This window comes from Hylobates moloch, unplaced genomic scaffold (genome assembly GCF_009828535.3).
Source record: "Hylobates moloch isolate HMO894 unplaced genomic scaffold, HMol_V3 SCAFFOLD_14, whole genome shotgun sequence".
In the NCBI taxonomy this organism is placed as follows: domain Eukaryota; kingdom Metazoa; phylum Chordata; class Mammalia; order Primates; family Hylobatidae; genus Hylobates; species Hylobates moloch.
This window is the reverse complement of record NW_026652289.1, coordinates 7,787,877-7,802,417: the sequence shown is the minus strand read 5'-3', so window position 1 is coordinate 7,802,417 and position 14,541 is coordinate 7,787,877. Positions and strand designations below refer to the sequence as shown.

The 14,541-nt window shown below is 42.1% G+C and overlaps 1 protein-coding gene across 8 annotated transcripts in view; it reads right to left on the bottom strand.

The window, feature by feature from the left end:
- Positions 1-14,541, bottom strand: part of ERG (ETS transcription factor ERG) — a 297,697-nt gene that overhangs the window by 19,976 nt on the left and 263,180 nt on the right. For 6 of the 8 annotated variants that reach the window (XM_032174500.1, XM_058427799.1, XM_058427798.1 and 3 more), the window contains 4 exons: positions 13,689-13,760; positions 5,473-5,541; positions 4,755-4,811; positions 4,090-4,137 (listed from right to left, as the gene is read on the bottom strand). In XM_032174500.1, coding sequence (XP_032030391.1) covers positions 4,090-4,137; positions 4,755-4,811; positions 5,473-5,541; positions 13,689-13,760 — 246 coding nt within the window. The remainder of the gene's footprint in view (positions 1-4,089; positions 4,138-4,754; positions 4,812-5,472; positions 5,542-13,688; positions 13,761-14,541) is intronic. The other 2 variants (XM_058427801.1, XM_032174497.2) reach the window with 1 other exon arrangement.

The window sequence follows — 14,541 nt, the reverse complement described above, 5'->3', positions numbered from 1 at the left end:
TTGCCCACCTACAGAGAACCCTGTGGGTGAAAGGGAGTGGCTGTGGCTTTTAAGAAGACAGAAGGCACTCCTTTAATTTTACAGAGGAAAGTAATCTCCTAATACTGTTAAAAGAAAGGGAGAGAAACAGGGTAGCAAAGGGGTACGGACTGAGCAAAAAAGGGCAAAAAAAAAAAAAAAAAAAAAAAACCTAAACGGTTTACAAACCACAGAGCAAAGCAGAGAGCTGCAGAGTGACTCAGCAGCTGTGAGTCTGGTGGAAACAGCGTCCTGGTGCAAAGCCCTGCAGCCGCCAGCTGATGAACAAGGGCAGTAAATACAGCCATGAGGGGCCCTGCCAGTATCAGGGTGGCAGTGGTTTGGGGCCACTTTCTCTAGAAGCCAGGGGTGGTGCAGAAGATCCACATGCATGGCCTGGACCCTCTGCAAGGCAGCAGGTGTGTCCTGAATGGAAGTCTCTGCCCTGAGGCCCAGTGAGAGGCTCAGGCACCACTTACTGGAGGGGCAGGAAAGCATGATGGTAGGGAGCACCAACTTTGGAGTTGCCACTGCCTCAGTTGAATCCTGCCTCTGCCCTTTGTGGGATGTTTGACAACTCTCCCAGCTCTCTCTGCCTCAGTATCCTCATCTGTAAAGTGGGGGTGATGGTAATAGTACTATCTTGCAAGATCATGGTAAGGATGAACTCAGTACATGAATGGTCTTGTCATCATTTATTTGGGCTGAAAATCAGAGTTTAAGGAAAGATAACACTCCTCTCCTATAGCCAGGAAATGCCTAAAGAAAGAAATACTGTTAAATTGGCCTATTGAACCATGAAGAAGCTTGAAACAGTGCTATTCTCGGGCTGACTGACATCCTCTGAAAGCTTACTGTGTGCTATGCGCCATTCTAAACGCTTTACATGTGTTGGTTTATTTAATCCCCACAGGAATCATGTGATTAGTCCATTGGAGAAGTGAGGAAATTGGAACTTACAGAGGTAGACTGACTTATTTTGCTCAGCATCAGGAAGGGTTGAAATCCAGACTCTAGGCTGCCATGCTTAATCACTGCGCAAACTTGCTTTCAGGCCTGGTTTATGCACACCTCTGTAGCCACCTCAGGTCCCTTCCATGTTGTCCCCTCCCTGGGGGGCTCCCACTGGAAGACCGCACACTCCCACCTCCTAACAAATGGCAAAACATCCCTAGCCCGGTGTGTCGTTCTGCAAGAGGCAGGATGTATTTTCATGTGCACCATTCAAGAGTATCCAGTTAGCATCAAGGAAGCCTCTGAACATAACCCAACAAAGCTCTTTCATTAGGGGAACCATGTTAGATAGATTCTCAGCTGCTCTGATGGGATGTAAAGGAGAGCTGTGTTACTTATAACCGATCCATGATACCAGAATGCAGGGACACACTGTTCTCAGCAGGAGAAGTGATGTCCAAAGCACACATCAAATGAATATTTGGGATAGAGATGTTGGGATGCTGACATCATCCTGTGCATTCATACTATATGATGCAATCTTTCCACTTAAAATGATGAAAAGGAATTTGTATTGTATGAATAGCAAAGACAGCAATTTTTAAGTGATGAAGGATTTATTTATCAGAGAATAGAAAAATAGAATCAAACAGGAAGACGCATTCTCATTAATACAAAGATAAAAGACATTCTGGTTTCAGGGGAAGAGTTCACATGAGTACAACAGACACAAACCTAAAGATAGATGGAGAGAAAGTCAAATTCATCAGAAACTAAATGAAATAAATCTTTATCTTAAAGTCACTTGGCTGCAAATCAAAGGTGGGATGTTGCCATTTTCTCCAGGCCCATTAAGAATAGTCTTAATGGTATGAAGCACAGTCCTGTTTCCCCAGGCCTGTGATGAGTTTCCGGTCTCCTTGCTCTGAGCTCAGGTCCCTCTATCTATAAAGGGCATCCCCAGGCTGCTGCGCCCAGGGCATATGCAGTGTTCCCTTGTGAAAGCTGGCACTCTGCTTAGGAGCAAGTGACTCTGGCCCTATTCTACAAACAAGCCAAGCAGTACCTTTGGGCTGTGACAACGTGGTCATGGACATATATGTTTCATTTGGCCAATGTGTGAGTGCAAAGGCCAGTTTGGTCTTCTTTGGTGCAGCTTGACTCTTTCCTCCTCTTCCTTCCTGACCTCAGATTCATCGCCCGCACCTAAGCAGTTATGACTCTGAAAGGAAATCCTTGCTTTCTATTCTCACAGTCCGCATTTTGTAAGACCTCCTCTTCCCTTCATACTTAGTCAGTGGCAGAGTAGGGCAAGAAAACAAAAGTAGACTTTGGAGACAGTCAGGTTTCAAATCTGACCTCCCTTATCATTGGCTGTGTGACACAGGAAAAGTTACTTAACTTCTCTGGACTTCTAATTCCTCTTCTGTAGGATGGAGATAGTAACCTCCCAGGGCTGTCATGAGGCACAGAAGGGACCACAGACATTCTATGGGGGGGCGTTCTGCGGGGTGGGAGCTGTTTGATTGTTATTTCACATGATTGTATTAACATTCCCAGAGTGTTTCAGCTTCCGTCATTTTCTTTTTTCTAATCTATCCTGAACATTGCTGCCAGATCAGTCTTCCTGAAGCATGACTGATAATAATCATCTCAAAACATAGTCATTATTTGTATTTGAATGGTTATATGGCAGAGTTGCAAATGAAAAGCTGAGCAGAAGGCTGAGAAGAGACCACAGCCTCAGGAGCCTGGGCTACTAGATGAAAGCCAGCATGAGCAAAAAGGGCCGGGGCTCCGTGTTTGGGACAATGTTGTAACTACCTGTGTCCATCTCTCCATGAACCGAAAGCTCCCTGAGCTAAAGGACTATATCTCATTATCCTTGGCATTCATGTATGCAACAAATAATTATTGAGCACCTAGTCTAGGCCCCAGGCTAACTGTTTTCTTTAGATTTTTAGCTGTGTAAAAAAAAAATTCATTGAATTCATTAACATTAACCAAAATTTAACATCAAAAATACAGATGTTCAATAATGATAACATTTCATGTTTTCAATGTGTAGACTCTCTTGCAGGGATGTACACTGATTAAATCTGAATTATTCCATTTCGAACCTTATTTTGGCCTCAACGTTTAGGAAATATACATTCCATCTTGTGCTTGCAACATGCCTGTAACATCTTGGCATTTAAATTTGCAGTTGGGAATATGCAGCATAGGTTACGAATTTCTGAAGTTGGTGCCAGCACAGCTGGTTCTGATCTGAATACAAACAAATAAAACTATGTGGTTGGCACTGAAACACTAGGACAGGTGACAAACCTTGGCAAGGCACTGGTTACAAATGGGCTAATTAAGAATCTGCACTTTCTTCTAGCATCGAAGTTCAGAAACAGACCATCGAAGATGAGCCTGAATCTGAAGTCTTGTGGTTGTATTAAGGCTCTCTTTTAAAAAATACTAGTTATTTTATCTGCTTGTCTAATGGGTTGAATTGTGTCCCCTCAATTCCCTATGTCGAAATCTTAACCCGTAGTATCTGAGAATGTGACCTTTTTTTGGAGATAAGATCCTACATGAGGTAATCAAGTTACAGTAAGGTTATGGGGTGGGTATTCCAACCTGACCAATGTCCTTATGCAAAAGAGACATTTGGACACAGAGACTGACACACACAGAGAGATGATGATGAGAAGAGACACGAGGAGATGACGGCTATCTGTAAGCCAGGGAGAGCCCCCAGGACAGATCCCTCCCTCACAGCCCTGAGAAGGAACGAATCCTGCCACCATGACACTCTGATTTCAGACTTCTAGCCTCCAGAACTGCGAGACAATAAATTGTTGTTGTGTAAGCCACCTAATCTGTGGTACTTTGTTACAGCAGCCCTAGAAAACTATTACAGCTTGGATTAGGTTACAATGTTCTTTGTTGAAGCTGAAATCTTAATTTATAACCCAACCCATTTTTCCATTAAGGCAAATAATTCAGTGAGACCTAAAACTAAAATCTGTTCAGTCGAAGGAATTTCTCACCAATACCAATTTACTTTTCAAAATAACCACTGCTAAAAGTAATTTTGTAAGAAGAAAATCATCAGCAGTTTCTCACCTGGATTTGCAAGGCGGCTACTTGTTGGTCCAAGAATCTGATAAGGATCTACAGCAAAAAGAAACAAAGTCAAATCCTAGACGTAGTTGTAACATAGTATGATGTGACTTCAGACATAATGGCTGACTCAATTGTTTTTTCAGATTTCAGAGCTGAAAATGTCCCCCAACTCCAAATCAACTGCCTCCACCTCCTCTATGAGAGAAGATATCACACGGCATCTCAGATGTCTTGTTAGGGTACTCCTAATTTGTGGCAGGGCTTGGATTCAACCCCAGGATCCTGACACGTAGCTCAGGGCTCACACCAACCAATGATATAAAGAGGGCAAACATCTGCCAAGCCCCATCACTCCAGGGCCGTGCAGGCTGTGTTGTTCAGTCATGGAAAGTAAAATTTAAAAAAATTAATGGATCACAAAGAAGCAGCCTGTGTGCAAGTAGAACTTTTTTCCCTATTTATTGCATAGTTGAGGACGTGTTTTAGCACCATCTCAAGTCACCTCGCATGAGTAGGCTGATGACTTGGGCCCTATCTTATGTATGGAGCAGTCGAAAAGAGGCAAAAAATCATGTTAATTTCCATTAAAAAGTGAAGCATTTTAGAAATGTGCTGCTGAGCCTCAATCTTCTCTTCTGGTTATCCAGATGGCCCCTGAAACTTACCTAACTGAGGACGCTGGTCTTCAGTTTTGGGCACTGTGGAAGGAGATGGTTGAGCAGCTGAAAATCCAGAAATACAAAAGGCAATTACCTATAACAGATTCGGTCACTAGTCTTTGATGTTGTTGTATAATCATTCTATCAGTTAATTTAGTTATTAACATAACAGTCTAACTCAGAAGCATCTTAAGGTAAGGAAAAATTTTCCTTTCTGATGAAATCAAATGTAAACACTGTAACAAAAAAAGAGGACATTTCCAATTATTTAAAAAATGGATACCTCCCACTTTTTCCAAAAGTTAAAAAAAAAAAAAGAATTTGGAATGGCTTACCAAATAGATTACAATAAATCATAGTCTAAGATAAATACATAAAGGGAAACCACCAGTCAAATAAAGTAAAGCCAGGGATACTTTTAAGCATGGCCAAGATTCAGGAAATCACCGATTATTTAATGTGTACTCAAACATCCCATGACACATGCATTTGGGAAGGTTGAAATACACTACATCATTCCTTTATTTTTGTTATGAAAGTCCTGATGACCCAAATGGAGAAAGAATCACTGCAGTTAAAGATCAATTGTACTCTGTTGTCAATGGAACAAACCCATCACATGTTGTGAAATCACAGATTAACCACAGAAATTATTATATACTCCATCAACAGTCATCCACTGCCTGTGACATGAAACTCAGGGTCATGGGAGCCAACACTGTACCTTTCGACTGGGGCGTGGGGTGGCCGTGACCGGTCCAGGCTGATCTCCTGGGGGGCTCATATGGTAAATCTGTAAAGACAAATAAATTGACTAAAAGATCAATCATGTAATCTTTATAAGAGATGTTTTGGTTTTTTATTTGATTTTGCATTTATTAGAATCAATTTTGTGCAAAAAATCTGGTAATCCAAAGAAATATCCCACTAGATTTGAATTTTACTTACAAATTAAAATTTCATATATTATAGTGGTCTAAAATTCTCACCCGTTTGTCTGAAAACTTCCATTGACAGATTCTCCCAGAGCTTTCCAACTCTTCTAATTTCCTACAATCATAAGTCAAGACCCTAATAAAAGTTTCTTACAATCTAGTTCATCCTGCTTCCACTGGGACTGATTTACATCCATCTCTTTATTATCTTCATGACTCATCCAAAACAGAGTCTACAACTTGGATGAACCAGCCCATTTTTGTTTGAGGTCTGCCCCTAAATCAATCAAATGACATTCAACTTCTTTTTCTTCTTGCATCTCCTAGGAAATGATCGCTGCCTTATCTTTTTATTTGCCAGCTGCCTCTCTTAGCTAACTCTCATTTTCCCTTTATAATCTCATCAATTTATATTAAATCAGTCTTATCTGATCTAGTGATTTTCGTAGGCAAATGTCTCCCATTTCTAATGTTCTAAATAAATTTAGAATTTCTCTAAAATGACCTGCATGAAATGACTTACAGGACTGAAATAGTATTGTTCCCACAGCACATTAATGATGAACTTCTGAGCTTAAGTATATGCCAAACATTTCTTTGTATCTATAAAGTAGTATCACTTGTCCTATAAACCTTCATTTACTTTTCATATGCAAATTTAATAACTACACTTCTGCATCCTCAGTGTGAGTTCTATTAATGATTATCAAAGCTCTATGTCATTGCAGGTTTGTTTCAAAAATATATTACAGAAACCTTACTATAATACTCTTGCTAAGAGTGCATATCTAAAGCTATTTCTACATGTAATCTTATTACATAACTGTTTCAAAATTATGTCTTCTTGGATTGCTTGGCCTCAGTTCAATGTCATGTGTCATTCTGGGCCAAGTGAAGGCCATGGCCAAATATCTCAGCAGGTACTTTGCTGCCAGACACCAGGAGATGTGTACAAAATTTCACTTGGAGGGTAGGACAATGCAATTGTTTTTAAGCTTCTCTTTAAACAAATATTTTAATTTTGTTTAAAACCAGCAATTTGATGGGTCATTCTTCAAAGAGCTTGACTGTGTTGCAGAAGATGTGTCTCTTCCTATTTTCATATCCCAAAGAGAATAGAAATGATATGCAACGTGGAAGTCAACACAGAATCTCCTTAATGTATTTGGTCTGTTTGGCTGCAAGCATCTTTGCTACTAGTGTGGTCTATGAAATCCTACCCTTCAGAGCTTTGGAGAATTAGATAATTTTTCTTTTTAAACTGCTGTTACTCCTCTGTCTCAGCTGGCATTTTTGCATTTTTGGACCTAAATCTTTTCCCACCCAGCTCCTCAGATTTTCACATTTCTGGTGTTGGGGTTACACATAGGAATTAAATCTGCAGCCCCTAACAATTTACAACTGAGCTTCAACTTCAGTCTCTGCGAACACTCTGCACATGGGTTCTCAGTCAGTTGCATTTTGTCTAAAAAAAACTGGATAGCCAGAGTTTCAATTTGCGAATTGTCTCAGAAAGAAAAATCTACTCGCAAGGCAATCCTAACCACATCTAACCTACTTTAGGAGCAGAAAAGCACATTAACTAAGTCCTTCTATTTACCAAATGAAAAAAAGCAAAATAATACAGAAATACAGAAATATGTTCTAGACCTCTGTTTCTCAAAGAGTGGTCTGTGGACCAGCAACATCAACAATACCTGGGAGCTTTCCAGAAATGCAGAATCTTACCCCAGACCTACTGCATCAGAATCAGCATTTTTTTTTTTTTTTTTTGAGATGGAGTCTTGCTTTGTCCCCCAGGCTGGAGTGCAGTGGCGTGATCTCGGCTCACTGCAAGCCCCGCCTCCTGGGTTCACGCCATTCTCCTGCCTCAGCCTCCCGAGTAGCTGGGACTACAGGTGCCTGCCACCATGCCCAGCTAATTTTTTGTATTTTTAGTAGAGATGGGGTCTCATGGTGTTAGCCAGGATGGTCTCGATCTCCTGATCTCGTGATCCGCCCGCCTCAGTCTCCTAAAGTGCTGGGATTACAGGCATGAGCCACCGCGCTTGGCCTCAGAATCAGCATTTTGACAAGATCCTGGGTGACTCTGGTGCACACTGAAGTCTGAGAAAGCCTGCTCTAGACCATTGCTCTTTTCAGGAACTCTGTTCCTGCAGATGATTTCAGAAATGCTATCTAGAGTGTGCAAAGACAAACTAAAAAATGGTTGAAAGAGTTCTAGATGGATTGCTTTTACCCATGGCATAAGTATGCTAATGGAACGAATAGACAGCATCAGTAGGTTAGTCAGACACTACCTTAAACAGAAAATTATTGCTCATGAAATGTGACTTGGAAAAAAATTAAATGCCAAACTACTACTCCCAAAATACTTTGAAACTCTTTATTCACAAAATCCTTCTTAGGGTGTATAACCATATCCCATCCTCCCTTGAAAATAAGTCGAAACTTAACACTAAACAGAGCCTACTTTTCAGCCAACTGTTTGAGACATTTATATGAACAATGATTAACATGTTCATAAACATATTGCCGTGGAAGATAAGCGGGCTTTTGTTTTCTTCCATGACATTCTGGTCCAATGCTTCCTTATCGGCTACCGATCACATGCTGTGGGCACTAAGTGTTCCCTGTGGGATATGACATTGGGAAACATTCAACTCAGGCTCACTGAGATGGGGGACAGCCAGGGGTGACTGCTTCGGCAGCTACACCATCTCAAAACCTTAGTAGTTCTGCTCTTGACTGCTTGAAAAATAACTCCTCCATGTATTTTTGCTATCTGTCCTTTATTGATAATAGAGCATTGAACTTCCAATAAGAATATATTTTACATTAAATTTTTGCTGATCATTTCAACACCCTCTCCATTTCTCTTTAACTTTGATCTTCAAGGTAATGAACTCATATGCTTGGCAGAAGTGCCCATGTAAGGGAAGGCTGCTTTCTGGCACTGGTTCTGCTGTTTTATCTGTAAAAGACTGCGTTTCAAAACTGAGCTTTATAAAAGTCATTGCATAGGCAGCTTGGGTGAACACAGATGTACATTACATCACAAAAGTATAAAAAACAGCATGAAGCTACAAACAGGGACTCGGCTAGTGCTGACCGCTACACACCAGCAACTGTGTTGATTTCCTGGGAGCTGGGATCAGCTTCTCATTCTGAATGAGACTCCTCCTCCACCACACCCCTTTGAAGACATCAATAAATTAATACAACATTCTGGCTACCCTTTCCTGGAGGGCTAAGTTCAGCCAAGTTTTACATTCTCCCTTCATCAAACTCACTGAGGAGGAACCCTCTAGCTCTTGCCCCACACCCCCCACACTGCCACCCCGCTGCCTACCCGCTTTATTTTTTAAAGCGCAAGAATGTGGATGATGGAAGAGCTCATCTTCATTCTGCAGGATCCACACCATATCTGCAAAGCAACTCTGGAGGTTCCCTGGCTGGGCTGGATGGGAAAAGATGAGATTTGCCTGCTCTTGAAATTAGATGCTAATGGGGAACACAAATTAGGAAGAGCAAGAGCTGCTGCTGAGAACTAATCTATCAATGTCTGTGAAATGAAAAAACAAGTTTGAGTCAACCTTAACATAATTAAGTTGCTCTCTATTTTCCTCCAGATCTTCTTAACATTCTATATCAAAGGCATGGAGTTTTGGAAACATTTTGCATTCCCTTCTTGCCTAGGTTTGCAGATCCCTGTGGTTATATAAGAACTAAGGGGAAGCAAAGAATGCAGTTTTAGCCATTTGCCAAGATACAGGCTTTACATAACACCTAACTGAGAGGTGCTATGCAGTAGTTGCATTGTCTCACTGCGCCTAGCTGTGCTGAAAAGCACTAGGCTGTGAGCTCCAGTGGAGGAATAATTTAAGATTCCAAGAAACCCCTGAAGAGCAGCAGCTTCAAAGTAGAAGCGAAGGCTGCATTTGCAGGCTTAACTCTCTAATCTCTTTTGATAACACCCCAGAGGCAGATCATAATATATGGGTTGTCATGGGGATAGAAGAGGAAAGGATGGGGTTGCAGAACATCATCCTTGGGATAGAACTGAGCTTTTGCATGACCTGCTCCTAAGAGGACAGGCAGGGTGGCGCGCTATGTAGTTAATAGGGGCTTGCAAGGTTCTGTGGATATGTTTTTGCCACTTTTTTCCCCTGAGACCTCAAAGGGCTATGGCTCCAAAAGAAGTGGAATCAGCAAAAAAGAAGGGTGTTTGTAGAGGAGGTACAGAAAGGGATTCTGGTCGTAGTAACTGCAACAACGTGAGAAACACGTGAAACATCATAAAATAAAGTATAATAAAATATATATATATTAAAAAATCATAAAACCACAGAATGTAAAATGATATGCCCATGGGTTGATACTTTATGAGAGTAGAGAAGACCGTCTCAATGCTAATTCAACAAAGGGGTCGTGAAAGAAGGTAAATCTTGAATCAGCAAAATGTGGGAAAATACTAGGTATGGGCATGCAAGGAAAAGGAATGAGGTTTGGACAAATGGCAGGTGGTGGTGGTGGCAGGGCATGTTCACATGTGGTCCCCTGTGAGGACAGTGAACAGCCTCGGCCAATTGTGCAGGGAGACTGAACTGACATAGCAGCGGTGAGACTGAGCTGACAGGGAAGCAGTCAGGGGGCTCTGGAATAAATGATCCACTTGGGAAGGTGGGCCATGAACAGAAGAAAAGGTAGATTGGGAGCCGGGCATGGTGGCTCACGCCTGTAATCCCAGCACTTTGGGAGGCAGAGGTGGGCGGATTACGAGGTCAAGAGATAAGACCATCCTGGCCAACATGGTGAAACCCCGTCTCTACTAAAAATACAAAAATTAGCTGGGCATGGTGGCATGCGCCTGTAGCCCCAGCTACTCAGGAGGCTGAGACAGAAGAATCGCTTGAACTCAGGAGGCAGAGGCTGTGGTGAGCCGAGATTGCACCACTGCACTTCAGCCTGGCAACAGAGTGAGACTCCATCTCAAAAAAAAAAAGAAAGAAAGAAAAGAAGAGAAGAGAACATAAAAGAAAAAAAAAAAGAAAAAAAAAAGGTAGGTTGGGGCAGTAACCCAGGGATGGGTGACTCACAGTGGGAAGGGAAGGAGGAAAGGGTGGTGAGGAAGTGCTGGGAAGGTGGATGCAGCAGGACAACACACATGTGTAGAAGAAGTCTCTGCAGAAAGGGTGCAGAATGCTGTCTAATCTAACCAGTAAACCCTGAACATCACTGTCTCCTCTATCAGGGACTCTATAATGAAACGGCCACCATGCAGAGAAGAGACAGATTCTGGTAAGTAGAGTTGTTACCTAGGAGCCTGGCTTGCTTCATGGTCAGCACAATAACACTGACCAGAGTTTGGTTCCCTCGGATGTGGGATTAGACAAAGGGTATGGAAATGAAGATCACGGCACAGCAAACCGAGAGTGGAGGAGACAGGGATTTGGGTCTGTATCCCCAAGGACCTTCAAAGAAACAGTCAACAATCACCTTTCTGAAAGTAGTCAGGTACCCACTGACCACAGGGATATCGTCAGATTCCCAGTGACCTCCCTCTGGGACTCGTGCAGCTCTGAAAGTTAGTGATGCAAAAGCTCTTCCCCCTCAGCCATCACGACGTTCATTCTCCAGTTGCAGGTTCACAGCTTTTATCTCCACAGGACCAGTCCTTTAAGATTGATCGCTTAGCAATGGATGACCCGAGGTGTATAACTAGTTCTTATCTCCAAGGTCAAGTCCCTGAATAGGGCCTACAGTAAACAGTCCTCTGGCTTGTTCAGTCTGCTTTAAATTCTTTACAGGTCAGATACCAATATTTGTATTGGTTCTCATAATCACAGTAGCAGTGGTCAAAACAGGTTATTTCAGGTACAAACTGAGTCGCAAAAACATACTTGACTAGTAGTGGAGCTGTGGAAGTGTGCTCTTTCCCAGGTCACGCTCAAATCATGGGCCCATGGAAGAGCACCACCAGAGAGGCATGGGAGGTGTCTGAGTTTGCCACCCTTGCCTTCCCTGAGTTGGGCAGAGAGGGAGTCCCAACCAACATCCTCACAGTCACCCTCTTCTCCATCCACCTGGATAGGCCATACCATCCAAATCCACCATATCCTAAAATGTGAAAACAAAGCAGCTACAGGACCCACTGTCTTAACCAGGTAGCGTCAGTCAGCTGGCTTGTCTGACAGAGAGATTGTGCCAATGAATCTGGCCAGTGTTGTGATCTTTTAACACAGTTTATAACACTAGCTCACAACCCCTGGCTTTGCAACTCAGTCAGAGGCACCTATGAGATGTCTTAACATAAACAAACAAATACAAAATTAAAAAGTAAAAATTTTTTTAAAACCCCAGCCAAATGTTTTAGAAATAGTTTTTATTTTTTAAGTATATATGGAAATATTTTTTAAATGCTCACAGAATTACAAAATCTCTAGAACTTGAGTCAAACATGAATTTCTATTTTCCACTTGCAATACACGTGGTGGATTTCTTTAGGACCAGTCTTGTAGACTCTAGGCACTGGGTCTTGCCCATGTTTCAATGGCCTGTGAAATCTCTTACATGACAGAGATGACTTACTACCTCTTAGTACCTCTTAGCTAAGCCTTTCCACCATGCTTCCCAGGAGCAAGAGAGCAAACTTTTTCTCTGATGTTAGAGAAGAGAAAGTTGCCAGCCTGAAGTCACTAGGCAGTAACCAGGGCAGTGTCAGTATTTAAACAGCCCGAGAAGCTTCCTCATTCATTCTCTTTAGCTCCCTGGGCCCCCAGTCTTTCTCATTAGAAAGAAAGAGTAGTTGCCAAGCCTAGATCTCGAACCAGTGCAAACTGAGACTTGTGTATTCCGGATATGTGACCGAGGTGAAAGAGGAGTCGCCTGAGTTCAACATGAATTCTGGAAGCATGTATGAATATGGAGAAACCATCCCACCACCCTGAACACGACGTCATCATCTGTGAGGCTGGTACAATGATACCTAGCTTATCGGGCTGATGTAAGTCCCAGGGAGGGGACAAATGCTTAAGGCAAGCTATACCCTTCTGGGAAATGCCCTCTCTCCCTGCTCATTATTCGTCTGGCAAACATCTAATTCCCCTTTGCCATGTGGCCATTCCTCTGGAAAGCATCTTTATGCCTTTCATGGGGGATTGGGTTCCTCCCCACCCCTGCTCCTACAGCCTGTATTGCTAGAAGTGGTGCCTCTACCATAAAATCTATCACATTAGGGAAAATATTTATGTGTACATATCTGTCTCTCTGGCTCTAGGTCACTCTACTGAAACATCTAGAACTGGAGGCAAAACTTTTCGGCTTGTTCACCGTCATACCATCCGTGGCTGGCACAGAGGAGGCACTCAGCAAATGAACAAGCCAAGCTAAATGAAGAAGTGAACTTTCTGAAGACAGGAAGCTTACTGAAGCCTGGTTCATCTTTATACTTCCAGAGTCTAACATCATGCTTGGCACTAATGGGCACTTGATAGATGTTTATTTTTGCATGAATGGAATGTAAATTAATTACCTAATTAAATCATCTGGAAGACAGGCAGTAAGATTCAGATGTAAATACTACTGATTGCATGCTTCTGCTCTGCAAGACCGGCTTCTTGTGACATACTGATAATGGGTCACTGTGAATCTGGGGAGTGTCCTTGTTTTGTGCTCTTCCCCCGAGGAGGGACGGATCCTTCTGTTAGTTCAAAAGTGGGCCTATTCCTAACTGCCAGGCATCCAGGATGCCTTCTTTGCCCATCTGTCTTTCTGAAGAGCTAGTTAAAGGGTTAATCTGCTCTTAATTCCTTTAGTGTGGTCTTTGAATGAAATGGTTTGAGTGGATTTAGTCTCCAAATCAACAGAGGCAGAATAAGACTGTCTGGGACTGGCTTCAGCTCCGGGACCAGCTCTCTTTGTATCGCGTGACTTAGGGCACGGATCTCAGCAGGACATCTGGGATGTCTCTCAATGAAGAGATCACACAGGGGTGTTTTCGTACCTGGCCTAGTTGTAATTCTTTGCGTAGCTTCAGGATATACTGAAGTATTTGGGAAAATAAAAGCTGCACCCCCTGCAGACAAAAGGAAAGACAAACATGTGAAGGTCTTTTGTTGTGGTTGTCGATGTCAACATCAGCGCCAAATCTACTTTTCCCTATGACAACAAAGGGAAGAGACTTCCTCAAACCTGCCTTAACAGAGCTCCGGAGAAACGGACAGGTGCACGCGTCAGATTCTCAAGATGGAAGTGAAACTTGGAGGCTTGGTGTACTCCTGTGCCCCATTTGCTATAAAGCGTTTTGTGTTTTGATTTTATAGCTTCTTAATGAAGCCCTATCTGTGTCCCCCTCAATCCCACTTCCCACTGGGCAATCTCATTTTATTAAAAAATCATATGGTACATGTTTTATTTTTCAACTTGTATAAAAACCCATAATATATTTTACAGAGCTCTTGGAAAGTAGTATCAAGCAATTATAAGTATTTAGCCTAAGAGTATATGGATTTTATTAATAATTAATTCACATCTCTATTCGAATGAGTTTTCCCTTTCTCTCTTTTGACCAAAACTCATGTTGTCAGCTAAGAAAATTCCCTTTCACAGTTCAGTCCATTTGGAATTTGTTGTCCTGTTCATTGGTTGCTTCTGTGTTTAACAATAGCAAAATTAATACATTTGGAGCTTTTTTTGAAACTTTCACTCAATAGTTAAAGAATTCCTAAATAAATGTGAAATTATCAGAAAATGTGCATAGCTCAAAGGTGTTTCCTAAGAAGGGGAAGTAACTTCCTCTAAGTTATCTGTTATTTCTGGCCACAAGGTCACTAACAGGCTGATGTGTGCAACCAAAA